Source organism: Asterias rubens, chromosome 10, assembly GCF_902459465.1.
Source record: "Asterias rubens chromosome 10, eAstRub1.3, whole genome shotgun sequence".
Classification (NCBI taxonomy): Eukaryota; Metazoa; Echinodermata; class Asteroidea; order Forcipulatida; family Asteriidae; genus Asterias; species Asterias rubens.
In genome coordinates this window covers 1,877,351-1,901,691 of record NC_047071.1, presented here as the reverse complement: position 1 = coordinate 1,901,691, position 24,341 = coordinate 1,877,351, and the positions used below count along the sequence as shown (strand labels likewise).

At 39.9% G+C, this 24,341-nt stretch overlaps 1 protein-coding gene across 3 annotated transcripts in view; it reads left to right on the top strand.

The window, feature by feature from the left end:
* LOC117295504 (serine/threonine-protein kinase ATR-like) overlaps positions 1 to 22,780 on the top strand; it is a 41,354-nt gene extending 18,574 nt beyond the window's left edge. For all 3 annotated transcript variants that reach the window (XM_033778190.1, XM_033778189.1, XM_033778188.1), the window contains exons 28-62: positions 416 to 589; positions 746 to 903; positions 1,046 to 1,165; positions 1,633 to 1,852; positions 2,391 to 2,459; positions 2,663 to 2,800; positions 3,106 to 3,260; positions 3,934 to 4,123; positions 5,115 to 5,252; positions 5,401 to 5,584; positions 6,718 to 6,896; positions 7,611 to 7,716; positions 8,063 to 8,213; positions 8,917 to 9,073; positions 9,784 to 9,899; positions 10,618 to 10,815; positions 11,170 to 11,238; positions 11,677 to 11,776; positions 12,174 to 12,296; positions 12,528 to 12,706; positions 13,388 to 13,577; positions 13,856 to 13,966; positions 15,075 to 15,143; positions 16,513 to 16,599; positions 16,743 to 16,861; positions 17,539 to 17,668; positions 18,053 to 18,142; positions 18,379 to 18,486; positions 19,213 to 19,301; positions 19,655 to 19,723; positions 20,053 to 20,148; positions 20,376 to 20,529; positions 21,073 to 21,224; positions 21,701 to 21,806; positions 22,366 to 22,780. In XM_033778190.1, the coding sequence (XP_033634081.1) occupies positions 416 to 589; positions 746 to 903; positions 1,046 to 1,165; positions 1,633 to 1,852; positions 2,391 to 2,459; positions 2,663 to 2,800; positions 3,106 to 3,260; positions 3,934 to 4,123; positions 5,115 to 5,252; positions 5,401 to 5,584; positions 6,718 to 6,896; positions 7,611 to 7,716; positions 8,063 to 8,213; positions 8,917 to 9,073; positions 9,784 to 9,899; positions 10,618 to 10,815; positions 11,170 to 11,238; positions 11,677 to 11,776; positions 12,174 to 12,296; positions 12,528 to 12,706; positions 13,388 to 13,577; positions 13,856 to 13,966; positions 15,075 to 15,143; positions 16,513 to 16,599; positions 16,743 to 16,861; positions 17,539 to 17,668; positions 18,053 to 18,142; positions 18,379 to 18,486; positions 19,213 to 19,301; positions 19,655 to 19,723; positions 20,053 to 20,148; positions 20,376 to 20,529; positions 21,073 to 21,224; positions 21,701 to 21,806; positions 22,366 to 22,539 (4,668 nt within the window). In that variant the 3' untranslated portion in view covers positions 22,540 to 22,780. The remainder of the gene's footprint in view (positions 1 to 415; positions 590 to 745; positions 904 to 1,045; positions 1,166 to 1,632; positions 1,853 to 2,390; positions 2,460 to 2,662; positions 2,801 to 3,105; positions 3,261 to 3,933; positions 4,124 to 5,114; positions 5,253 to 5,400; positions 5,585 to 6,717; positions 6,897 to 7,610; positions 7,717 to 8,062; positions 8,214 to 8,916; positions 9,074 to 9,783; positions 9,900 to 10,617; positions 10,816 to 11,169; positions 11,239 to 11,676; positions 11,777 to 12,173; positions 12,297 to 12,527; positions 12,707 to 13,387; positions 13,578 to 13,855; positions 13,967 to 15,074; positions 15,144 to 16,512; positions 16,600 to 16,742; positions 16,862 to 17,538; positions 17,669 to 18,052; positions 18,143 to 18,378; positions 18,487 to 19,212; positions 19,302 to 19,654; positions 19,724 to 20,052; positions 20,149 to 20,375; positions 20,530 to 21,072; positions 21,225 to 21,700; positions 21,807 to 22,365) is intronic.
* The last annotated feature ends 1,561 nt before the right edge of the window (positions 22,781 to 24,341 follow it).

The following is a 24,341-nucleotide window of genomic DNA, read 5'->3' as shown; positions in this document are numbered from 1 at the left end:
AAAGACTTGCCTTCACAGTTGGTGTATCTCAACATATGCATAAAATAACTAACCTGTGAAAATTTGAGCTCAATCGGTCATCGAAGTTGCGAGATAATAATGAAAGAAAAAAAAACACCCTTGTCAGACGAAGTTGTGTGCGTTTAGATGGTTGATTTCGAGACCTCAAGTTCTAAATCTGAGGCCTCGAATTCAAAATTGTGGAAAATTACTTCTTTCTCAAAAACTATGGCACTTCAGAGGGAGCCGTTTCTCACAATGTTTTATACTATCAACCTCTCCCCATTACTCATCACCAGGAAAGGTTTCATGCTAATAATTATTTTGACTAATTACCAATAGTATCCACTGCCTTTAAGATCTATGAGTTACATGTATAACCTCTGGAATTTTTTGTGTTGTCTTTGTTTGTTAGGTTTTTAGCGGACTAGCGATGCTTGCCTCTAAGGATGCTGCCTATAGAGGGCCTAAACCCATCACAGAGGCGGCTGACATGGCAGACTTCTTGCAGCCAGGGCTTCTGGGTATTTTGGCGTTCTTCGACTCGCAGCTTTTAAACTCTCACATCGCTGTGGAAGACAAAAAACTGGTAAAGTTCAGGAAAGATGATTTATGTTGAGTGGAAAATCTTGTTTGTTTTCAAGAAGATCGGCTCAAATGCTAAAATTTCTGTGAAATAAAGCCGCGTTCAAGAAATACATTTATTGAATAATTATTCTCCTTTATCATTATTCTCATTTGACAGGCACTAGACAGCCTTGTGTGTATCATGAAGCTGATGGGTACCAAGCACATCACTGGTGTCCGCCTCAAGATTATGGCCACACTCAAGATAGGCCTACGCTACAAGGACCACGGGTTTCCACTGCTGTCGTGCCGTGCATGGCACTGCTTTGTGCAAAGGTAGCGTAAATAATCTGTTCGCAAAGGAATTACATGGAGATAACAGGTGTGAGTTGCCAGAGGAGAAGGATATTTTTATTCTTGCCTCTTTCTTAAATGGAGCCTTCCCGTAATGTCCAATCCAAACTTCATTTTTCCACAGCGTTGAGCCGTCGGCTCTCGGACCAATGATCAGCCAGGTTATTGTGACGCTGCTACCTCTGCTACATCAACTCCCCGAGCAGGTCGCCAAAATCTACAACTATCTCATCGTTGAAAACAGGTAACATTTCAAATCATATCTATATTTTGTCGGGTACCTTGATGGCTATCTTTAGTTTTTACTGAGTATTCATAAGTACCTTGGACAGTTTATCTGTTCAGATTGATAAAGAGAGATCACGCGGCTATGTTTAAATTCGCGATATAAATATGGTCACAGTGTTTAACTGTAGCCTGACAAACTTGAGTCAAAGGAAAGTAGTTAGTAGAAGCCCGGCCGATTCTCTACCTTCCGCCCATGAAGGAGGTAAAAAGCAGGACAGTTCTTTTCAGAACTGAGAAGTTTCCGAACTCAGAAAATCTACTCAGCGGTAGTAGAAAAGTCTCTCGAACTCTGAAACATTTTTTCCAGAGTAGTAGACTATATAGAGCAAGACAAGTTCTTAAAAGATTATAATCTACCCAGCCAGTAGAGACACACATGGTGTTACCGCAAACCAAATGTATTTCTTCATATTTTCCCTGCAGAGATTCCTACAGCGAACATTTCCATGAGTTATACTTCATGCCTGACATTCCGGAGCTTATCGAGGTCAACTCGGTCCTGAAGGAACACCGTGAGGATCCGTCTAGTCAGCCGGACCTTAAGACCCAGCTCAGGCAATCCATGAAGGGTGTCACCCACGAGAGTCTGGACGTCAGACTCCATGCCTTGTCGAAACTCAGAGACTTGCTCCATAGGAATCAGGTCAGAGCTGAGAAAATATGTAATAGTCCTATACCCCAGTCACAATTAGTGAATACAGTTCGCGAAGGATTTCTAGACATTCTCGGCCTAGGCCCCCCAGGACTCCATTTTATGGAATCGGGCAGGCATTGAGTTACTTTTAACTCGGTTGTAAAACCTGTTGCGACGTTTTGCCCCGCAAACTGATCGCCAATAAATCAGTCGATGCCTGGCCAATGTCCGGCAGAGCATCGCACACATCGGGCGGGTTCCTGGCCCATAGAAATTTACACACAGTTAATTACACGTTTTATCACGCAGGAAGTTTGATGAGTGCTTGGCAGACACCGACCAGTAAATAAGCCAAGAATTCACCCCATTTTTTTCATTGTTGCGTGCGGACAACTATTAGTTTTGACTGTATTTAATAATAATAGTGGCTTCTTACCTGTATAAGCGCTAATATCAGTCACTCAGTGACTCTCAAACATTCAGTATTTACCTGCAAGGTATGTGGGACTCCGGTTTGATGTGTGTTTGTTTGCTTGTGTGTTTTTAGTCGGCACTCCATGAGTATGCTATAGGTAACGAGACTGTGGATCTAACGGTGACTGAACTCATATCTGTGGTAAGTGGTATCATTTATTTATTCATTTTTTAGCTTAAGCCTGGTTTTGTGCAAAGGGTTAAAAACTTCAAATAAACCTTATCAGAGCCTTTCTCAAAAGGCTGTAGGAAAACAAAAAATAATAAATTCTTTTCTGCATTCTGATGAACAGAGAGACATGTATCTGATATAACATGTGATGGTCTATTTTGTTATGCTTGTAGTTATTGAGTGGATGTCGAGATTCGGACATCAAAGCACAGAGCCTCTTTGGGGAATGCCTTGGAGAGCTAGGAGCTGTCGATCCGGGCAAACTGGAGATCATCACCAATAACAAGAAGGAAGACCTCTCCAAATTCCACGTCAGTATTTTTTTTTTAAGACTCCCTTGAAAAATTTGTCTTCATATTGCAAAAGTTTTTTTTTATTATATCCTTCTTCCGGGCATAATTGCTCAATAGTTGCGCCAGTGGTAGCCACTCGAGTACTCAAAGTTTCTTAAACTTGCGTTCCTGTTTAATGATGTTCGACAATGGTCTATGAATTGTTTGCCAGAAGGTTTTTGAGGCGCTCTCCCCACACCGATTCAGTGGCATAAATCTCTTGTAAAACTTGTATCCAGCTGTTCCTGCAAGTTTGACCTCTCAGCATTGTTTCCTCGTTGCAGACTGGCGTAGAAGATTCCAACTTTGCTTTTGACCTGATCAGTGAGCTAGCGAGGGTGTTTCTAGCGGCTGCGGATACCAGGTCGCAGGATTGCTCTGCTTATGCCATACAGGAATTACTACAGATCTATAGCTGTAGGGAAATGCCAAAAGAGTCGTAAGTAAAGACACTCCTCACTCCCTGTCGGCACTTTCTTTCATGATTGGGATTCGAACCCACACACAGGCCCCAATAGCGAGAATGAAAACGAGAACGATAAAAATGCATGCCCTCGATTGATTGAATAAGCATGGGCGTATTCTGCGTGGAGCAATTCAACCAATCGAGGGCGCGTGTTTTTATCGCTCTCGTTATCGTTCTCTTTATCGGGGCCTGTGTGACCGGGCCTTTAGAAACCAGAACCTGAGTCCGGTGCACTAGAAAGTTCAGCCAATAATTGCTGAATTGTATTCATTCAATTGTTTACAGTACCCGCTGCTCATGACAGGCTTTCAAACCGAGGTCCTTTGGTCAAGTGGTTAGACTGCAGGACTTACAATCACATAGACGATAAACCAATGTTTGAATGAGAGAGATAGGCTGTGGCCAGCTAGGCATTTATAACATTTTTATGTATTTGTAGTTGCTGGGCACCTCTGTAAAACAGTGTTACACTGATGGGTAAATAAGAAATAAATTAATAAAATAAATATCCCCTTGTGGGAGTTTGCCGAGTTCCCTTGACGGGAAGATCATCTAAACAAACAAACAAACACACTAACAAACGAACTGACCATTTTATCACCGGACAGTACAAAACAGTTTTTTTGTATTGGTAAATTTGCTTCAGATTTGGGGGTCAGTTGTGGAGACGTTTCCCAGCCCACATCAAGGAGATTCTTCTGCCCCTCTTAGATGCTAAGTACGTCCCTGCTTCATCGCCATCATGGACTAACATCCCCAAACCAATCTACCTGAGTAAGAAAGGCAAGACCTACAAGGATTGGGTGTGTGCATGGACAGGATACCTAGTTACAAAGGTAACGCCTTAGTTGGAATTCCTCTTGAGTATCATCAAGAGTTGCCAACCCTCCATGATTCTACAGAAAGTGCTCTGAAAATAAACCAATCTTTCCATTTGTTTGTTTGTGTGTTTGTTTGTTTAGATGATCTTCCCGTCCCGTCATAGGATTCGAACTGCCTCTAGCTACCGGGCAACCTCGGTAGTCTAGTTGGTAAGACACTGCTCTAGAATTGCAAGGGTCGTGGGTTCGAATCCCACCCGAGTAACATGCCTGTGGTTTTTTTTTCACAGGACTCGGGAAAGTACTGAGTATACAGTGCTAACACACATCGGTGTATATGGGTAAAAACCAAAATTAATATTCTTTATCCCCGATGCAAATTTAACATCTATTATTTCAATCTTTCCATGTTCTGATGAGTTGGAAAGCTCTTTGGTTATGGAACTGTTGTCCCTATTATTTAATATTTTGAATGTATATAGGATTCGAGGCATTGCATGGTGAGGTATCAATGTATATTTGGTTTGCGGTAACACCATGTGTGTATCTACTTGCCAGGTAGAGTTTGTTCTTGGAGAATTGTTGCTTTATTCTACTACCGTCATGACCGTTGTTGAAATTGTTAGCGTTGCCTTTAAAAAATATTGTTATGCAATTGACTTGCTGCTCATTTCTTTTAATTCAATTCAAAAATGGTTTATTATAAAGGGAAGATTAAAGGAATAAGTTATAGAATACTCTTGCATGTGACATCACACACACTAAAAAAAACGCCCTCACTGGGGTCAAAGGAGACAAGTGATTGGAAGATCATTGCGTGTGCGTAAAAACGTGAACTGCGTCCGTGTAGGATTTCGCGTTATGCAAGGGGTAAATTGGCCCAAAGAACAGGGCACTAATATAAAGCGCATGGATACGGTTATTGTAAAATGCGCTAGATAAGAACTAGTTATTATTATAATTATTGAACGATTTCTACTCTGATGTCTTCCTCTCGTACATGTAGGTCCAGTCCTCTCTTGCATCTCGCATCTTCAAGTCTTGCAGCGTCATCATCAAGCATGACATCCAGACTGCACTGTTTCTTCTGCCCATTATCCTCCTTTATGCGCTGCTGGACGGCAGAGAGGAGAATAATGACGAGGTACAGGAACATTCTTCAAATCTTGGGGGGGGGGGTTCAAAAGATGATGAAATAAGGCCCAATTCTTTTATTTTAAAGCCCATCAACATTGAATTGACAAATGATTTCCTGTGCTTCCATGTTTTGGTATATTTTTTTATCGTCTTAGATTCGTCAAGAAGTTCTCGCCGTTTTGACACATGCAGAGAAGACGGAGGACCAGAGGTCAGGTGATGTGAGTCACATGAGCGCTCAGACAGTCTTCTCCGTCCTGGATTATCTGACCCGATGGAAACGCCATCGTGTGGAGATGTTGTCTGCCTCGAGAACTCAGAAGAAATCTCAAAGTGGAAGTAAGTGTAGGCTGCGGTGCTGGTGCCAGAGGGAATTCTGTCCGCGGGAGTGTCTGTCTCCCCAATGGGAAATTAACATGGGCTGGAGGAGGAGGACTCAAGAGAGGGCGCTGTCAGAAGAAGTTTATACACAGTTTGCCATATGGGGGAAAGAATCTCCTGCTTCATCGGCCAAACCAAATCTGCACATTGACTTGGTCTGTTTTAGTCGTCAAAAAAAATTCTTGTTTTGGCTAACAGAATTATGGTGAATGGACCATGGCCAAATTTTATAAGAAACTGTTTAGCAGAAACTACCAGACTAGCTTGGTGGTCTACTGGTTAGACATCTGCTCTAGCAATGCAAAGGTCGTTGGTTCGAATCCAACCCGCGTGGGATCAGTATAATCGTCAGTCTGATCATCTTCAGGAGAATGCTTGAATCTGTTGCTGGATGCTGCTTAAGTACTGCCTCATAGGCAATTAACTGGTACGGCTGTGCCGGCCGGCTGTGCAAAGGCAGAAACAGGAACTGGGCCCAATTTCATAGAGCTGCTTAAGTACAGAAAATAAGCTTAGCAAAACAAAATAATGCTAACTAGAGTAAGGTTACCAGTCAAAACACCAGGTCACAAGTACAATTTGTGACTGGTATCCTGCTCTTTATTGCTAAGCAGGGATTTTGTAAGCAGTATTTTTTTAATATTCATTTTTTGCTGTGGCAGCTCTATGAAATTGGGCCGTGGATAAGCTGGGCTGAGCTCGGTGAACCTCCTAGACTAAAGAGATTTCCACAATGGTAATTGTCAAAGACCTGTGTTCTCACTTGGTGTATACCATCATAAGCTTAAAAAAAAACCTGTGAAAATTTGGGCTCAACTGGTCATCGGAGTTGCAAGAAAATGATGAAGGAATAAAACACCCTTGTTGGACGAATTTGTTTGCTTTCGATAGGAATAAAAGACTTCTAGCTAGAAGTCTTTTAATTTTTTAGTAAGAAATTACCTCTTCCTCGTTTCTCACAATGTTTTATACCACCAACAGCTCTCCAATGCTTGTTACCAAGTCAGTTTTCAAGTTAATATTTGTTTTGAGTAATTACCAAACGTGTACCTTCCCTTTAATAATTGTTGTTGTTGATGTTTTGTTTTCAGATCTTCACCCCGGTGACGATACAGACTTCCAGGTGCATCGGTTCCTGGAGCAGATACCCCAAGACGTCCTGGCCAGGGCGTCGTTCCAGTGTAAAGCCTACGCCAGGTCCCTCATGCACTGTGAAGCCTTCATCAATAAGAATAAACACAATCTACAACAACAGCTTGGATTCTTACAGGTAAAAAACAAACGATTACAAAGCCATGTTAGGAACCCATGACTAAGGCACTAGAGTGTGATGTGCTAAAAACGCTCAGACCGCAAAATCACTTTAAAAATGTAATGCTTTATGAAAACATTTAGAGGCAATGTGCACCCATCCTATTGAAATGTTGATGTACATGTATACAATCAAATTAATATTGGAAAATTTCCTTTGAAAAGGTGGTATTTTTTTTTTCAGATGTTGCCAAAAATCTAGAGTGAATATGTCCACTCAAAAAGAATAATCCATTAACTCTGATAGTGATTACCTACCACCTTTAAAGGCAGTGGACACTATTGGTAATTACTCAAAATAATAATTATCATAAAACCTTTCTTGATTAAGAGTAATGGGGAGAGGTTTATGGTATCAAACATTGTGAGAAACGGCTCCCTCTGAAGTGACGTAGTTTTTAAGAAATAAGTAATTTTCAACGAATTTGATTTCGAGACCTCAAATTTAGAATTTGAGGTCTTGAAATCAAGCATCAAGGGTGTTTTTTTCCTTTCACTAATTTCTCGTAACTTCGAGGACCGATTGAGCTCAAATTTACACAGGTTTGTTATTTTATGCATATGTTGAGATACACCAACTGTGAAGACTAGTCTTTGACAATTACCAATTGTGTCCAGTGTCTTTAAAGACCAAAACTTACTTTGTCTTTGCCATGAACTTGTTTATTTACAGAAGCTGTACGTTGTGTTGGATGAACCAGACGGTGTGAGGGGAGTCTCAGCCATCAGGCAGGAGGAACCGTCACTTCATGAACAGATACTGAATCACGAGAGCATAGGTGAGGTTCTTGATAAACTACTTTCCTTGCAAAAGGCTTCCCCATGCATCAAGATATCTTTCTCCAAAACAAAATATAATACATCATAGTTTGTGATGTATTTCTTCGGACAACATGATGACATATATAAATGTGGTTTCAGGTTTTCAGATTTGTTTTAAGGGAAAACTACTTATCGGAACTTAATAATAGTATGGGGAGGTCACAGACAAGAAGCCTAAGCTTGTACAAGGTCTGGCCTCTTCAAAAAGAATACTAGTAAATAAAAAATTGTGGAATCCATTTGAGACTGTTTTCCATATATTCCTTTATGTTGATGTATTTTGGTAACATGTTCTTTTTGTAGGTAATTTGCGGGATGCGTCCGCTTGTTATGAGCGAGCCATTCAGCTAGAAGCAGACGAGCCCCTACATCACGCTGGTCTGCTACGCTCATTAATGGGACTGGGTCAACTCAATACCGCCCTCGTTCACGTCAACGGTGTTCTTGCAGAACGGTAAGTCGTTTCAGGGTAGCTGGGTTGGGAACACAGTTTTTGATTTAGGAAGTGTTCTTTTAATATTAGAGATAAAAGTAATTCCAGGTATTATACAGGACGATACAAGCTCGTACTAGACCACTTTTTTCTGTGAAATGTTTCCCTCTGAAGTGAAGTCTCACTGAAGAAGCTATAGCTAGCGCAACAGCTACGACCATATTTAGGCCATTATGTTACATGCTGAAAATTATTCCATCCATAACTGGTTTCCTGCTTATTTTTGCTCAACAGTTCTTTATGCTTAAGCAGCTCTATGATTTTTTTGCCCAGGGCCCAGTTCCATAAAGCTGTTTAGCAGACAATACTGCTTGGGAAATTTCTATTCTAAGCAAAGAAATGGGTGCAGCACCATTCACAACAATGTGTTCTATATGGACTTTTGTCTGGTAACCACTTTCTGCTGAGCAATATTTTTCTGTGCTTAGCAAGTTTTTGTGCTGACAGGCTTTATGAAGTTGGGCCCTTGTCGATATCAAAAGTTATGTTACCGTTGTGTCTTCATGCAGTCATGACTGGACCGGGAAGCTGAATGCCTACCATAACCACTTTCTGCTAAGCATTATTTTTCTGTGCTTAGCCAGTTTTTGTACTGACAGGCTTCATGAAATTGGGGATCTGGTCGATTCCCAAAACTGATTGTTACCTTTGTATCTTAATGCAGGCATGACTGGACCGGGAAGTTAAATGCTTACCGTGTAGAGGCCTGCTGGAAACTCGCTAAGTGGGATACTCTAGAGACCCACTTGAAGACAGAGACCAGCAACACCAAAGACTGGAATATCGGCTTAGGGAAGATACTCCTGGCTGCTAAGCAAAAGGTAAGTAGAGTTTGAAGCTTTGCATGTTCGGAGTATAATTTGGGGTTAGCGGTAGCACCATATGTAAGTCTCTCTTGAGATAGTGTTGGTTCTGAAAAGAAACGATGGTTGACAACTCAACGTTTCGATCAGCATGCTCTGATCGTCTTGAATAGAAGGTAGGGACTCAACTTCCTTCCCAGGGGTGATCGATCTTGCCCCGCTACAGACTGCTCACTCATAAAACCTACATGTAGTGTTGGTGAAGAATTGTGCTTGTTAAAGGAACATGTTGCCTTGGATCGGTCGAGTTGGTCTTTGAAAAGCGTTTGTAACCGTTTTTTATAAAATGCATGGGTAGAAAGATGTTTTAAAAGTAGAATACAATGATCCACACAAACATGCCTCGAAATTGCACTGTTTTCCTTTTACCTCGTCGACTAACACAGTCGGCCATTTATGGGAGTCAAATATTTTACTCTCATAAATGGCTGACCGTGTTAGTTTGCACAGTAAAAGGAAAACCACGCAATTTCGAGGCAAACTTGTGTGGATCATTGTTTTCTACGTACTTTAAAAAAATCTTTTCAACCATATCCATTTTATAAAAAAAACAGTTGCAAACGCTTTTTATAGACCAACTCGTCCGATCCAAGGCAATGTTTTCCTTTAGTTTCAGCTAGAGTATGCAGTTTATTTTGAACTTCTCTTCTTTGTGGACTCCTGTTTAGAACGAGGAACAATTTGAGAGGCAGTTGAGGAATGTGCGGAGTGCTCTGATGGGTCCTCTGTCTGCCGCTAGTATGGAGAGCGGATCGTATCAACGAGGCTACGAATACATCACAAGGTACATTTGTTCTGGTATCAGGATTTTCTCAAAATGTCCTTGAGCATTTCAATTTGTTGGAAGTAGGATTTGAAACTTTGCATGGTGGAAATAAGATATAGAAGGGTTTGCGGTAACACCATGTAATGACTATCTCTAAATGAGTTGGGGTGGTTCTGAAAAGAACCGTTGGTTAAGTCGACGTTTCGATCAGTATGCTCTGATCGTCTTCTGGAGAATGCTGGACTCTGATGCTGCATGCTGCTTAAGTAGTGGGCGGCGGATTAGCTTGGTGATGCATGAAGGCGGGATATAATTTGTTGGAAAGAAATTTAGCAGTCACCAAAAGGAGAAAGAAAATAGTCCACTTGTGGGTCAACATTTGGTGATGTACAGACCCTGTAAACCTCTGGAATGCAAGGTCTTTGAGGTTCTGTTTCTAGAAAAAGAAAGCGAATGCGAAGCAAATTACGTGACACAAGCCTTCAAGTACGCGCCGCTTTCTCATTGTGATGCAGGGAAGTTTGGTTCGCTTTTGCAATTCGTGTGAAGTATGAACCAAGCTTTACGGCAGGAAAACAATTTGTCCGGGACAAAAAATGAGGTTTGTTAATGCACCACTCTCTCAATGATAAACACAGAACGCAATTTCACAGGAAAACAATTTTGGCGGGAAAACAATTGATATCGGACAATTTCAGATTTGTTAATGTACTAACTATTTCCATGATTACCACAGACTGCACATGCTCCGTGATCTGGAACGAGGCGTGCGCTGCCTCGGCGGGTTGAGATCCTCGGCCAATCCAGATGATCAGACGAGTCGCTCCGAGCTCTTGACCAACTGGGAAGCCAGACTAGACATGACACAGTCCTCCTTCCGTGCCCAACAACCTATCCTGTGCCTACAGAGGATTATACTCAGGCTGTCTGAAGGGTGAGTCATGTTTAAAGGCAATGGACACTATTTGTTATTACTCAAAATAATTGTTAGCTTAAAAACTTACTTGATAACGAGCAATGCAGAGCTGTTGATAGTATAAAACGTTGTGAGAAATGGCTCCCTCTGAAGTAATGTAGGTTTTTTTGAGAAAGAGGTAGTTTCTCATTCAAATATTAAGACTTCAGGCCTGAAGCCTTTCACGAAGTGAGAATACTGGTCTTTGACAATTATCAAAAATTGTCCTTTGCTGCATGTCCTTAACGCAATGGGCATCTACCGACATGTTGTTATACTTTGTTGATTGTACTTTTGAAATATTGATCAATCATTATTTTATTTTTTTCGTAGACCTGAAGAGGGTAATCAGAACAAAGATGTGGGTCTGTGCTGGCTGAAGAGCGCCAAGGTGGCCAGGAAGTAAGTCGTGTTTCATCTTTTCAGAAAACAAACCTTTCATTTTTGTGGCAGGTCGTGGCTGAGCGGTCTAGTTCACCAGACCCTAGCTCTGGTGTTGCCAGCAGCAGAGTGTGGGTTCGAATCCCGGTCATGACACTTGCGCCTTTGAGCAAGGCACTTAGCCATAATTGCTTTGTAAACAAGTTGGGAATGTATTGCATTCTGCTCTACCCACCATGATCCTAGTGGATGATACCACTGCCTGCATCCTATTCAACCTATGACTGATGTATAACCAGAAATCACACCCAGTTTTACAATACAAACTGAGAAGCGGCAGCAGAGGGATCAGAATTTTTCTTTGCTCATCCCCAAATTAATCATAAATTGACCCAGTCAGTCTCCCTTGTGTTTTATTACATGTACATGTACTTTATACTATTTAATTGTACATTATAGGGCGGGTCATCTTCAAACAGCGTACAGCTCCATCTTGAACGCTTCTTTCTTCAACTTACCAGAACTCTGCATTGAAAAGGCCAAGTGGCTTTGGAGTAAGGTAAGCAAACAGGAGAAATGCTTGCAGCAGAAAATCTTGCTTAATAGAAACTGGTTATCAACCAAATTCTATCGAGTTTACATTGTTTCAAAGGGTGCCCCACTCATTTTTTGCTTAGCAAAGAAACTTGCCTAGCAGTATTTTCTGCTGGACAGCTTCATGAAACTGGGCCCTGGACTTGATTTTTTTTTTGGGGAGGGGTGGTGAGGGATGGTAAATCCACAAAACCACCGGGCTTGTATATCACTCTGCGAATACTTGACCAGCAATAGTTTTAAAAGACCAGCATCAAATTGAGAAACAAACTTCCTGACACAGTTGATCATTTTTGTGGAAATCGTGCAATATGAATCTTTTATTGTTACTCTTTATATCATTCCTTCACATTGGTTACCAGGGTGAGGGGCACCAGGCGCTGATCACCCTCCAGAAGGGCGTGGCCGATCATTTCTCGGTGGGGGCTCGATCGAGGAGGGACTCGTCCCAAGATGTGCAGGCGGAGAAACTCTCCCATGCAAAGGTAGGCAACCCTTAAGCCTTTCAAAGGCAGCCATCTTAGGGTCAAGTCACACGAGGCAACCAAATCCAGGCAATCTCAAAAAAGAGAATCCATTATACAATTGTTGCACACTGTGACGGGGTCCATGGCGTTTTGTACACTCGAGCTGGACATAGTTAAACTCTTCGTTAAAAAAAACAAAATTGGAAGTCTGGAATTTCATCCATAATTTATTATTCCCAACTCATCCAGGCACTTCTTCTAGTTGGACGCTTCATGGAGGAGACGGCAAAGTTTGAGAGCAATTCGGTGATGAAACAATACAAGGACGTCTTGGAGGTCAATCCTGAATGGGAAGACGGACACTTCTATCTAGCCAAGTACTACGATAGACTCATGCTGTCGCTGTCGGACAGACCGGAGAAATCTGGGTGGGTAGATAAAGCTAGAGGGAGGTGATTTAAAGTCCTGAGGTTTGCCCCTTACGTTTTAAGTGACTAGCCAGCAGGACCCTGGCACGTCAGGCCTGTCACTAGCTGTATACTCCCCAGGGAGCTGAGATGGTTTAAGGAATGAATTAAATGGCCAGCGACCCTTCAGGCGTATAAAGCACTGTATAAAGACTGGTTATTGTTATTAGTCCCACAAATGTTGTTGCAGGGCTCCCTCTTGATCTTTTGCCATTTTGAGGCTCCCAGAGTAAAGTTAGTTGAGCCGTCTCTTGTTTGCTTCTCCAGCAGTACCTACTGAATCTCAGTCACCTTTGGAGTAAGGTCTGTGATACCAGTGGGATATTTCTGTTGATCTGATAATTTGTTTTGTGGTCTTGTCATAAATGTTTAACGCTGTACGTAACAGCCCTGTTTAGACTCCATCCAGTCTCTTGGTTAGTGGGGATCCAGCCCTCGGCACCATACAGCAACACACTCTGCGTAAGAATGCTACATAAAATGCTTAGATTATGGGCCGTGCAATATACATGTAGGTGTATATCACCATTCCATTCTGCAAATCTGATTGAAGGATAAGCGTGTCGTTGAAGATAATTATTATTATTGTAAAAGGGATTTGACATTATCAGACATTCCTTTTTTTTTATTTTGACCAATCAGGGAGTTCATCTTCATGGTGGTCAAGAACTTTGGCAAATCACTGATGTACGGCAACCAGTACATCTACCAGTCCATGCCGCGACTTCTCACGCTGTGGTTGGATTACGGCGCTCTTGTCTCGGAACTAGAAAAAGGAAAGAGGTCAGAGAAGACAGCGGCTAGTAAGATAGTTCTGGGCCGCTTGAATGAGGTCAGTTGAAAGAAATTGTTTGTTGAGTTGAGCTTTTTTTTTCATCCTTTTTTCCATTCATCAGTCTACTCTGCATAATGTCAAAATGTCTTGACACATCTAAGACGATACCAAAAACAAAACAAAAACCATGAAAAGCACGAAACATCATCTGAAATAATCTGTTGATAATCTTGGTAAAAATTTTCAATTACAGACTTGGGTTTACTTTGGTCAGGCTTTGGTAACTCTTACCTGACGATGTACTCTGACCTTTGTACTTTGACCCCTCTACTCAGATCCTTGCTGAGCTGACAGCTAAGCTTGCACCCTACCAATTCCTCACAGCCTTCTCTCAGCTCATCTCAAGAATCTGCCATGCACACCAGGAAGTCTTTGTACAGCTGCAGGTAAAGATGGGTTAGGAAATCATTGCTTAACAATTTTCTGCTAAGCAGAAATGAGCAGAATGCCAATTAAAATTGTACACGTGACATGGTTGTTTAGTTGGTAACCTTTATCGTGTAAGCATAATTTTGTTGTGCTGAGCTATGAAATGAGATCTGGGCCCCAACTCTGTAAAGCCCATAAGCACACCAACCTGCTTAGCACACAACAAACTTTTGCTTAGTAAAATTAAATTACCATCTGGAACATCGCAGGTTACCATTGTCACGACTTTGACTGCAGTCATTTCTTGCTTAGTCAAGAAAACTACGTCACTTCAGAGGGAGCCGTTTCTCACAATGTTTGACACTATCAACCTCTCCCCATTACTCGTTTCCAAGTAAGGTCTTATGCTAATAATTATTTTGAGTAATTACCAATAGTGTCCCCTGCCTTTAAGTGTGCAGAACAAAGGAACAGCCTCACGGTGATTGTAACAATGAGCATCATGAATTGTACTGTGTGTTGATTGTAACAATGAGCATCATGAATTGTACTGTGTGTTGATTGTAACAATGAGCATCATGAATTGTACTGTGTGTTGATTGTAACAATGAGCATCATGAATTGTACTGTGTGTTGATTGTAACAATGAGCATCATGAATTGTACTGTGTGTTGATTGTAACAATGAGCATCATGAATTGTACTGTGTGTTGATTGTAACAATGAGCATCATGAATTGTACTGTGTGTTGATTGTAACAATGAGCATCATGAATTGTACTGTGTGCTGATTGTAACAATGAGCATCATGAATTGTACTGTGTGTTGATTGTAACAATGAGCATCATGAATTGTACTGTGTGTTGATTGTAACAATGAGCATCATGAATTGTACTGTGTGTTGATTGTAACAATGAGCATCATGAATTGTACTGTGTGTTGATTGTAACAATGAGCATCATGAATTGTACTGTGTGTTGATTGTAACAATGAGCATCATGAATTGTACTGTGTGTTGATTGTAACAATGAGCATCATGAATTGTACTGTGTGTTGCACCAAGTACTAAGGGAGGAAGAATGGTAATTTGATTGCACCCTTTACTTTGCCTTGTTTGTATTTTGCAGGAGATAATCGCCCACGTTCTGGTAGTCTTTCCTCAGCAAGCTGTGTGGATGTCCATGGCCGTGTCAAAGGTTTGTTCAAATTATTCTAGCCACTTTTGCATTGGTTTCAAGGGTATATGTACTTTTTCCTAACAAAAAACACAATGTTCACAGATTTAAATTAAACTTACACAGCTTGAAGATTATGATAGTAGAAAGCTTTCATTGAAATTTTACTTACTGAGGTGCTGTAATTTTTGAGAAATGAGTAAAAGTAATAATTTTTGTCTCAGTTTTAGCATGTAAAAACGTATTAACCAGTTATGCTATGGTTTTGGTACAATATCATAACTGGTTAAGGGAATTTTACATGCTAAAATAATTTTGGTCTCATGAGTCCAAAATTATATTGTTACTTCTTTTACTTATTTCTCAAAAACTACACAACCTTAGTTAGTAATATTTGAAGGGAAGCTTTCCACTATCATTATCTTCAAACCCTTTAAGTTTAATGTAAATCTGTGGGCATTTTGAAAAAGTACCTGAATCGTTTAATATCCAACTGAGACCATACTGTAGCATTCCTTTTTAAGGGGTTTGGGTACTTTTTGTAGGACACAAAACACAAATGTCCACTGATTTACTTTAAACTCACACGGTTGAAAGATAATGATGATAGAAAGCTCCCCCTTAAAATTGCACTTGCTGAGCTGCTACTGTTTGTGAGAAATGAGTACAACAATTTCACACACAAAACATTTTGTCTCAATGAGTTGACAAATAATTTTGCTTGTACATGTACAGCCGATTTATACGACTTTCCTGAAAAAATTGTCTGGTTTTTTTTTCCTCCTCTTTTTCTCTTAAAAAACTTGAAGACTAATGAGATTGAAGCTTCTACATGTATATTAAGTTACATACGTGTACATGTTCATTCACTGTGAGTAGGGATTCATGTCATCGAAAAATTGAAATACAAAGGGTACCAAAACCCTTTAAAGCCATTGGACCCTTTCGGTACAGAAAAAAAAGAAAAAAGTTCACAGATTTACAAATAATTTACAGGGTTTACAGAAGGTAGTGGTGAAAGACTTCTCTTGAAATATTATTCCATGAAATGCTTTACTTTTTGAGAAAACAGTAGAACAATGTCAATTCTCGATAACGAGAATTACGGATTTATTTTAAACACATGTCATGACACGGCGAAGCGTGCGGATACAAGGGTGGGTTTTCCCGTTATTTTCTCCCGACTCCGATTTGATATAGAAGTTGTGATACACGAAGTGTGGGCCTTGGACAATACTGTTTACCGAAAGGGTCCAATGGCTTTAAATCATGTAACTTATGGATATATTCTATATGGCTCCTTTCTCCATTGTGTGGATCTTTAAGGTTATACATGTTGTGTTGAAGAGTTCACCGAGTAACAAGTACATTGTCTTTTTCCCTTCACCAGTCCTCATATACAGTAAGAACCAAACGCTGTCACGAGATCTTCACCCGGGCCAAGTTCCTCCAAAAGAATTTAAACAAATTCATTCAGGTAGGTAAATTTATACCAAAAACCATCTATTTGATTGGGTTTTTTTTTATCTAAGATTTTAAAGTAACCCTTTCATGCAAATTGAACATCTATTACAAACAATAGTATTTTACACATTGTTATTTTATATGTTATCTACATAGGATGCTACAAGATTGACGGACCGACTATTGGAGCTGTGCAATAAGCAGGTTGATCATGGATGCACAACACTCAGCATCAATAATGACTTTAGAACACTCAAGAGACTGGTAGACGACAGGTAAAGAGTCTGGATTCTTGTCTTGTTTGGGTAGCATAGGTACCAGACCAGGTGGACAATATTAAATCAATTGGGCATCTTTGGTTTTTCCATGCCAATATTGGGGCAGAGATCCCCCCCCCACACTTGAACACACAATTTGTCTCTTGTACAGAAGTATGTTGTCCCATTTTAGTCATTTCAGTGACATCATTGTCCCTCTTTAGTCAGCGATGACAGTGACAAAATTCAACCTTTTGTGATAATGTCACAATGTCCTAGTAAAAGCAATGACATCATTTCTCCAAGCCTACATCTGTATGGACTGTAAAAGGGGTAACCCTGTTTTAGCCCTAAATAATTGTAGCCCACACCTTGAAGTGGCCTTCAGGCCTTGTGTGTCTGGCGACTTGCATATAAAAATATTTAAAAACTGCAGAAATCAATGACAGAAATTCACCCTAGTAGACATATTCCAAAGACACATTTTAACAGATGCCATTGTTGTCCCTTTCAGTCATTTTTGTGACGTCATTGTCCCTCTTCAGTCAGCAATGACAGTGTCAAAATTCAATCTTTTGTAAGGATGTCACTTTATACTTATAAAAACAACAACATTATTTCTCCAACTTCAAACAATCGTCAGAGATGCTCCCAAATAGACACAATGAAGTCATTGTGATTGTTGTCCCTTTCAGTCATTTCAGTGACATCATTGTCCCTCTTCAATCAGCGATGACAGTGACCCTACCTAGCAGTCAGGGTGCCCATCGTGACCATGACCCGTTCCCCATGGCACAGATCTTCATTAGCAGCTTCGACGATGTGGTAAATTTAACTCTTATTTCCTCCACGTCTTAGGAATTCGTTTCGCAGCGGTTGTTTGCAGAACCTCCACAGCTTATAAGAACCGGCCAGGGCTCAAATTTCAGGCTGCAACGCAGTCCGGAGGCCAGTAGTTTTTATGTCAGGCCAGTTAACCTTTGACCTGTCAGGCACTCTGGTGTATCGTACTGGCAGTAACACTTCTCAGATTCAAATTTAAATAAAACTGATAGCTATCGTCTCTTTATAACCACACTACTTTGAAGTGAATGTTTCTCAAAATGATTAATATTAATCGAAAGCTGCTGTAGGCTTCTTACCAAAAGTTGTTTGATTACCAAACGCACACCTTCCCTTTAAGGCACACCTTATTTTTTATGTCCACAGGTGGAGGTTTTGCCGTCTCTTCAGCGACCTAAAAAGATCGGCATCCAAGGTTCTGACGGCACGGTCTATGTCATGATGTGCAAACCAAAGGTAGGAAAACCTTCTTAAATTTGCATCCAACGGTTAAAGGAGCAATGGTAACATTAAATCATGGCTCATTGCATTGAGTTGTTTTTCTTCTTGTAGCCCCTTGCCAATAGTGGCTTTTAATTTGTTTGGGGGTGAACTTTCATATCAAATAAAAAACATTAAAAAAGAATTGTTTTTAAATGGGTTGTGTCGGTTCCAAAGGTATTTTTATCTTTATTTTGTATTCTTCTGAACAGGACGATCTGAGACAAGACAATCGCCTGATGGAATTCAACGGAATTGTCAATAAATGTCTGAGGAAGGACGCCGAGTCCAGACGCAGACAGCTCCACATCAGGACATACGTAAGAAGAATCTCACCACATTCTCAAAAAACCCAAAGACTCGTTGTTAATTTTTTGTTCTTTTTTTAAATCTAAAGGGTTTTTTTTAAGAAGCCTCATGGAATGAAGGATTCGTCACTGGTACATGTACATGTAATTCATTTCATTTAGGACCAAGGACTCTCAGAAAAGCGAACTTAATCACTGAACTTTAGCCAGGCACCCAATGGAGAGAAGATGAAGAAGAAAGTAGATGCACAACCCTATTCTTAAAGGCAGTGGACACTATTGGAAATTACTCAAAATAATTTTTAGCATAAAACTTTACTTGTATATTTGCTGTGCGGTAACACCATAATTGCCAAATATACATTGATACCTCACCATGCAATGCCTCAAATCCTATAGAACTTTACTTGGTAACGAGTAATGGAGAGAGGTTGGTAGTATAAAACAGTGTGAGAAACGGCTCTCTCTGAAGTAACGTAGTTTTGAGAAGGAGTTTAATTTCGAGACCTCAGATTTAGAATTTGTGTGACAAGGGTGTTTTTTTCTTTCTTTATTATCTCGCAACTCCGATGACCGATGAACTCAAATTTTCACAGGTTTGTTATTTGATGCATATGTTGAGATGTTGAGTTACACCAAGTGAGGAGACTGGTCTTTGACAATATTACCAACTGTGTCCAGTGTCTTTAACCATATTACAACCAATGCATAAGTTCAATTGATTTCTCTTTTTTCCAGGCCGTAATCCCACTGAATGAAGAGTGTGGTTTAATCGAGTGGATTCTTAACACAGCTGGCTTGAGGTACATCCTACATAAGATATACAAGTAAGTCACAAATAGAAAGTATGACAAGCAACCACAAATGACAGGTATCTGTGGCCCTTTTTTCGAAAATCACGGCATTGGCTCCAGATTCGGCTCAGTCTAGCTTAGCTCTGCAGCTGGTTTGACAACTGCGCATGCTTTTTCGTACGCGCTCAGAGCTAGGGCTTCAGACGAGAGAAAGGAGCCTGAAGCCGAAGCCAAAGCCAAAGCCGTCGTTTCAAGAAGGGCCTATGTGTGCGCGTGATATAAAGTTCAATGAAAACCTGATAGTTCTCCTATAGCAAACTGTTGATTGTCGATACAAATTGTTTTTTAAATTGGCTATATTATGTGCTATTTGTTCCTCTACACAGAGAGAAGGGATTGTTTGTATCTGCAAGGGACATGAAGAACCTCATCCCACCAAAAGGCGCTCCTGTTGAGTAAGTGCAATTTTAAGTATCAAGTCTTCAGCCATTTCACACTGTGAGGTCCCGGCACACTTTCACATTGTCCCAGCCTAGGTAGGTCCGTATTCCACCAGGTTCCAGTTGCACTTTTCAATTATACGCAGGGCATGTTTGGCTAACTCCCAGGGTTTGCCAATTTGCCAGGGTAGATCACGGGTAGAGCAATTGTGGCAGGAACATCCCTGCAAATTTGTCTTTTGTCAACCAAAAATTACTTAAATATATTAAACAGGCCCCCCATATCCTCTGTTGTTTTTTTGTGGAAAGTATAAACTGCCTTTTTGTTTCCTTTTATTTTTAAGACAAAAGTTGCACAGCTTCAGGACCAAATTGCTGCCCAAATTTCCGCCGGTGTTCGGCGAGTGGTTTCTGAAAACATTCCCTGATCCTACATCTTGGTAAGTCGCAAAAAAAAAAAAATCCAAAATGTTTATGTAAAGGTACAGAAATGCAGAATACCAGTTCCAAATTGTTCTTGTGGTATGGTAGAGTGGCTGGTATCCTGGTAAGTGTTATTTTGTTAAGCTTAGTTGCTTTTTGTGCTTAAGCAGCTCTACGAGTTCGGGCCCTCAAAGCACGATGGTTAAGGAGTAATTTAACTATTATGTAATAATTGAATTTTCAGGTACCTGAGTAGACTGGCGTATGCAAGGACATCAGCAGTTATGTCCATGGTTGGCTATATCTTGGGTCTGGGTGACAGACATGGTGAGAACATCTTGTACGATTCAACCACAGGTGACTGCGTTCATGTGGACTTCAACTGTCTCTTCAACAAGGTAAGAACTCAGCAATCCGCTAAGCAGAATACTTAGGCTTAGCAGTGTTTTTTTTTTAACCATCAACACAATGGAAGGGTTGGTGTGGAACTAAGCCGTCAAAGTTTTGTGTTTTGCCAGAGCCTGTCAATTGCAAATTCAAAAAGAGTAAATTCCAGGGGTTATGATGGAGCAAGGAATGTTACACCTATGAGAGCAAGGTTGTAACGTGTCACTCTGATGGTGCACATGCCATGGTCGGTTATTGTGAGATTTATATGCAAACTTATAAAGAAAGATTGAATAAAAGTCACCTGTAAATGTTTCAGCTGAATACAGTGTCTATTGCCAAGAAAACAAAAACTGTCACTGTATTTCTTTGCTTAGCAAAAATATTAGTGGGGCACGACAGGCAACAATGTAAAACAAAAGGTTTCTGTTAAGCAGGGTTTTGTATGCTTAGTAAGTTTTTATGCTAGCAGGCATATGAAATTGGAACCTTGTTACACCAAGACAACGAATCCCACCTCTGACATCTTTTTCCTTCTTCCTCCGTTCCTCCAGGGTCAGACTTTTGAGTGCCCTGAGCGAGTTCCGTTCCGTCTGACGCGCAACATGGAGTGTGCCATGGGACCCATGGGGAAAGAAGGGATCTTCAGACGAGCCTGTGAGGTCACCATGAAGGTCATGAGGGACCAAAGAGAACCCCTTATGAGGTACAGTCAGTCAGTCCCCCTCCTCCTCCCCTCCCCCCTAAAAAAAAATAATAAAAAAATAAATAAATAATAAATAAATAAAATTTAAAAAATAATTTAAAAAAATAATTAAAAAATACTTGAACATTTCAAATCATAGCCCAATTTCGAAGAGCTGCTTTAAGGCAGAGTATACTTTTTTTTTCTTCAACTGTTCAATTGTTTTGATCCTACATAAATGTAGATGTTTACAATAAAATGTATATGTGAAAATTTCAAAAGGTGGTTGCGTTTTTGAGATATCGCCAGTCAGTGAATACATCCACAGAGGAAGAATAAACGATAATAGGAATACACAATCCGAGAAGAGTAACTACAGTATCGCTTATCAGAATCAAAGCTTGGGGCGTAAAATATCTTCGTGTATAATCTGACTACCTGCTGGGGATTAATTTTGACAAGGCCACTAATTGTTGGTCCATTTCGGTTTTTTCCAGTGTATTGAAGACGTTCATTTACGATCCCCTGGTCGAGTGGAGTAAGCCAGCTAAAGGAACCCGAACAACACACCTCAGCGAATCAGGAGAGATTAACAACGAAAAGGTACAAAGTGAATTCATAAATACCTGGGGCCGACTTCACAAAGTAAAGTCTGATGTCACAATACAAATTACTATGGTAATACTGAAAATTTGTCTTACGATGGATTTAATTGCTTTGTGAAATCGCCCCCTGGGACAGTTAATTTTGTACCTCTTCTCTTATTCATTCTGATTGGCCGAGAGGATATCACTTGGCCATGTTTAAACGTGTGATACGAACACAGTTAGAAATGTTTGTTCATGACCTGACATTTTTAAGTCAAAAGAGGGTGCTATCCGATGATTCCTTCCGAGTTCTGTTAGTCAGTGTAGCCAGTTTGTGTGAAGTGGATGTTGTTTGCATCGAGTCATAAATTCCACTTACGAACAGGATAAAGTTATCCAGTGTTTTTTTTTTATACCTTGCTGTTTGAATCGAACCTACCCTGAAAATCCAAGTAAAGCCAAATACACATGGGGGCATAAGTTGCGAAGTTCTGGACATTGAAGCATTTATTTTGCGAAATTGAAGCAACCAGCTATTTATTATCTCTTGCTGCTTCCTTTTCTTCTTTTTGTAGGCCCTGGTTCACGTCCGCGACATTGAGCAGAGACTCCAAGGCATCTTAAAGAATAAGAACAAGACCAGAGGGCTCCCTCTATCTATTGAGGGTCATGTACACTATCTGATCCAGGAGGCTACATCAGAGACTAACCTCAGCCTCATGTACTATGGATGGGCAGCTTACATGTAGAGTGTGACCTCTTGTTATTCATTGAGGGTCATGTCATTTGCTCAGAACTATTTGGTCATTTTCAGATTATTTTTTCACCAAGGACCAAGTATCATATTTTTGATGGTCATTTTCTCATTGTTATTAGAGCATCCATCACTTGAATAATTTTTCTTTATGTGTGTACATATTGTATTTTTTTGTATAAAAAAGAATGGTGTGCATTTGAAAGCACACACATTTGTTGTGCAGCAAGGGTTGTTTTTTCTTTCAGTATTTTCTTGCAGTTTCGATGACCAAATGAGCCAAACTTTTCCCAGGTTTGTTATTTTATGCAAAATATGTTGGGATACACCAAGTGAGAACACTGGTCTTCAATACCCAAACATGTCCAGTGCCTTTAAAGACAAAAAGAATGTGCCTTGGATTGGTTCAAAGAGTAAAGTTCATGTGGATGAGAAAAATATGTGAAAGGATCAAAGCCCAGATGATGGGAGCTTTGGTGACTAAAGTTTTAACAATATTATGACATGAATATTGTAACTTGTTTGAAGAGTTGAAATAAATTTATATAACAAAATAAATTCTCAGAAACATCACATCTTATTTTTTCATTTCACTTTACTTTATGTATTAACTATTCATAACTTCTGACAAAAATTATCAAATTGCAGCCCATTTTCGACAAAAATGCAAGGTTTACCCCTTGAGATTTTATCAAATTTTAGCCCTTTTTTGACAGAATTGCAAGGCTTACCCCTTGTGATTTTATCAAATTTCAGCCTATTTTTGACAAAAATGCAAGACTTATCCCGTGTAATTTTATGAAATTTCAGCCCATTTTTGTCAAAAATGCAAGGTTTACCCCTTGTGATTTTATCAAATTTTTGCCTATTTTTGACAAAATTGCAAGGCTTACCCCTTGTGATTTTATCAAATTTCAGCCTATTTTTGACAAAAATGCAAGGCATCAAATTTCAGCCTATTTTTGACAAAAATGCAAGGCTTACCCCTTGTGATTTTATCAAATTTTAGCCCATTTTTGACAAATTACCCCTTGTGATTTTATCAAATTTCAGCCTGTTTTTGACAAAAATGCAAGGCATCAAATTTCAGCCCATTTTTGACAAAAATGCAAGGCTTACCCCTTGTGATTTTATTAAATTTCAGCCCATTTTTGACATAAATGCAAGGCTAACCCCTTGTGATTTTATCAAATTTCAGCTTATTTTCGACAAAAATGCAAGGCTTACCCCTTGTGATTTTATCAAATTTCAGCCCATTTTTGACAAAAATGCAAGGCTTACCCCCTTGTGATTTTATCAAATTTTAGCCCATTTTTGACAAAAATGCAAGGTTTACCCCTTAGGATTTTATCAAATTTAAGCCTATTTTCGACCAAAATGCAAGGTTTACATGTACCCCTTGTAATTTTATCAAATTTAAGCCCATTTTTGACAAAAATGCAAGGTTTACCCCTTGTAATTTTATCAAATTTCAGCTTATTTTCGACCAAAATGCAAGGCTTACCCCTTGTGATTTTATCAAATTTTAGCCCATTTTTGACAAAAATGCAAGGTTTACCCCTTGTAATTTTATCAAATTTAAGCCCATTTTTGACAAAAATGCAAGGTTTACCCCTTGTGATTTTATCAAATTTCAGCTTATTTTCGACCAAAATGCAAGGCTTACCCCTTGTGATTTTATCAAATTTCAGCCCATTTTTGACAAAAATGCAAGGCTTACCCCTTGTGATTTTATCAAATTTTAGCCCATTTTTGACAAAAATGCAAGGTTTACCCCTTGTGATTTTATCAAATTTT